The sequence below is a fragment of the Dendropsophus ebraccatus genome, chromosome 1 (assembly GCF_027789765.1).
Source record: "Dendropsophus ebraccatus isolate aDenEbr1 chromosome 1, aDenEbr1.pat, whole genome shotgun sequence".
NCBI lineage: Eukaryota > Metazoa > Chordata > Amphibia > Anura > Hylidae > Dendropsophus > Dendropsophus ebraccatus.
The window spans coordinates 232,694,622-232,696,530 of NC_091454.1; the positions used below are offsets into that span (position 1 = coordinate 232,694,622).

At 46.6% G+C, this 1,909-nt stretch overlaps 1 protein-coding gene across 1 annotated transcript; it reads left to right on the top strand.

The window, feature by feature from the left end:
* The first annotated feature begins 595 nt into the window (after positions 1–595).
* LOC138771168 (olfactory receptor 5P64-like) lies at positions 596–1,606 on the top strand. The gene has a single exon (XM_069950702.1). The coding sequence runs from the start codon at positions 596–598 to the stop codon at positions 1,604–1,606; it is 1,011 nt and encodes a 336-aa protein (XP_069806803.1).
* The last annotated feature ends 303 nt before the right edge of the window (positions 1,607–1,909 follow it).

The following is a 1,909-nucleotide window of genomic DNA, read 5'->3' on the forward strand; positions in this document are numbered from 1 at the left end:
ACATTAACTCAAAATTAACATATCCCATAATTTTATTTTATTTTTTTTCCCTTTAAAATGACAAGTATAACGCCTATAACACTGTTAGCCGATCCTAATGGAGCTGCCATGGCTTTCTCTGTGTTTGCCTTCCTCCTAGAGGGTATATAGGAGAACACGTTGTTTCCTTCTGGCACTTGCTGCAGAGGGATAGCTGTGACTAGTCATCTGGGCCCAAACCAGTCATCTGGGCCCAAACCAGTAATTGCTGTCTGCCAGTCAGCTCGCTCTGTGGGCAGGATTGACAGGTAGAGAGTCATGACTGGTTCCGGGCCAGATGACTGGTTTTGGCCCAGATGACTGGTTCCAACCCAGATGACTAGTTTCAGCCCAGATGACCAATTCCAGCCCAGATCACTGGTTCCAGCCTCTCTCCCTGCTCTGATTAAGGAATTAACCTTGAGCCTTTTTTTCTATCTCCTAGCCGTTATCTAACTTCAACCAGAGAGGACTGAACAGGAGGTCCTGGTGCCCCCATATTATGGCCATCAACCTCTTGCTGACATTGTAGCCTTGTGAAGACCTCATCCCCGGGCAGATCCCCCCAACGACTACAATGAGGACAAGGTCAGCCTGGACTGGAGCTTCTCTCTCCAGGGCCACCACATGGGCCGCCTCCATTGTAAGTACACCCCTGGAGAAGACCAATATGACGGCGGTCACAGAGTTCATCCTCTTAGGATTTCAGGTGGGTCAGAATATAAGACTTCTAATGTTCTCTCTGCTGATTGTGATTTACGGCTTTACTATTGTTATGAATCTCCTGATCATCGTCCTGGTGTCCACCAGCAGGAACCTCCACACCCCCATGTACTTCTTCATCTCACAGCTCTCCATCAATGACATCACGTTGTCCACAGATATTGTCCCCAACATGCTCCAGATTATTCTCCATTATAGAGGATCCATTACTTTTATCGCCTGCATGACTCAGTACTATTTCTTTGTTGCCTCAGAAAGTGTTGAGTGTTTCCTCCTGACGGTGATGTCCTATGACCGATATGTGGCCATCTGTAACCCCCTCCGATACTCCTCCATCATGACCTGGACATACTGTGTCATACTGGCCCTCACCTCCTGGTTGGCGGCTTTTTGCCTTATGTCATTCTTTATGATAACAATGCTGAGACTAAACTTTTGTGGGCCGAACATCATTGACCATTTCTTCTGTGACTTTGATCCTATGCTAGAACTGTCCTGTTCTGATACCGGCAATTTTCGGCTAGAAGGTTCTTTACTAGGCGTTCCAATAGTTTTCATCCCCATAATAATAATTGTATTCTCATATGTCAGAATTATTGCCGCCATCTTGAGGATCCCGTCCAGTAGCGGCAGACAGAGAGCCTTCTCCACCTGCAGCTCCCACCTCATTGTGGTCTCCATGTTTTTTGGGACTCTGTTTGGCGTTTATGTTTTACCAACAAGAGGAAAGTCCCCGACCATCAGTAAGGTTGTGTCCCTGCTGTATACTGTATTCACCCCTCTCATCAACCCCATTATATACAGCCTGAGGAATAATGATATAAAGAAGGCTATACGTGACCATGTTTATAGGAATCTCAGGTGATGAACTACATGTCTATACATTATACTTTTAGTATAACATTTAGCATGGCTGTGGCTCAGGTTGCTTGATATTGGTGTTGCAACAGCTGGTGGGCTCTGGTGTTTAGGGGTAACCTTGTCACGGTGGCCAGGAGTGGTAGTACCCACCCGTGGACATACTGGCACTGCACTTTAAAAAGGAAGGTAGTGTGGTGTGAGGGTGCAGGTGCGACAGAAGGAAGAGAGTCCAGCACTTAACTCTTCTGGACCTTCAGCTGTGCAACAAAGGAAGAGAGAGATACCAAGTGGTGGGAACATAAATGGT

Coding starts and splice junctions, on each gene's coding strand:
- LOC138771168 (XM_069950702.1), top strand. CDS start 596: ATGAGGACAAGGTCAGCCTGGACTGGAGCTTCTCTCTCCAGGGCCACC.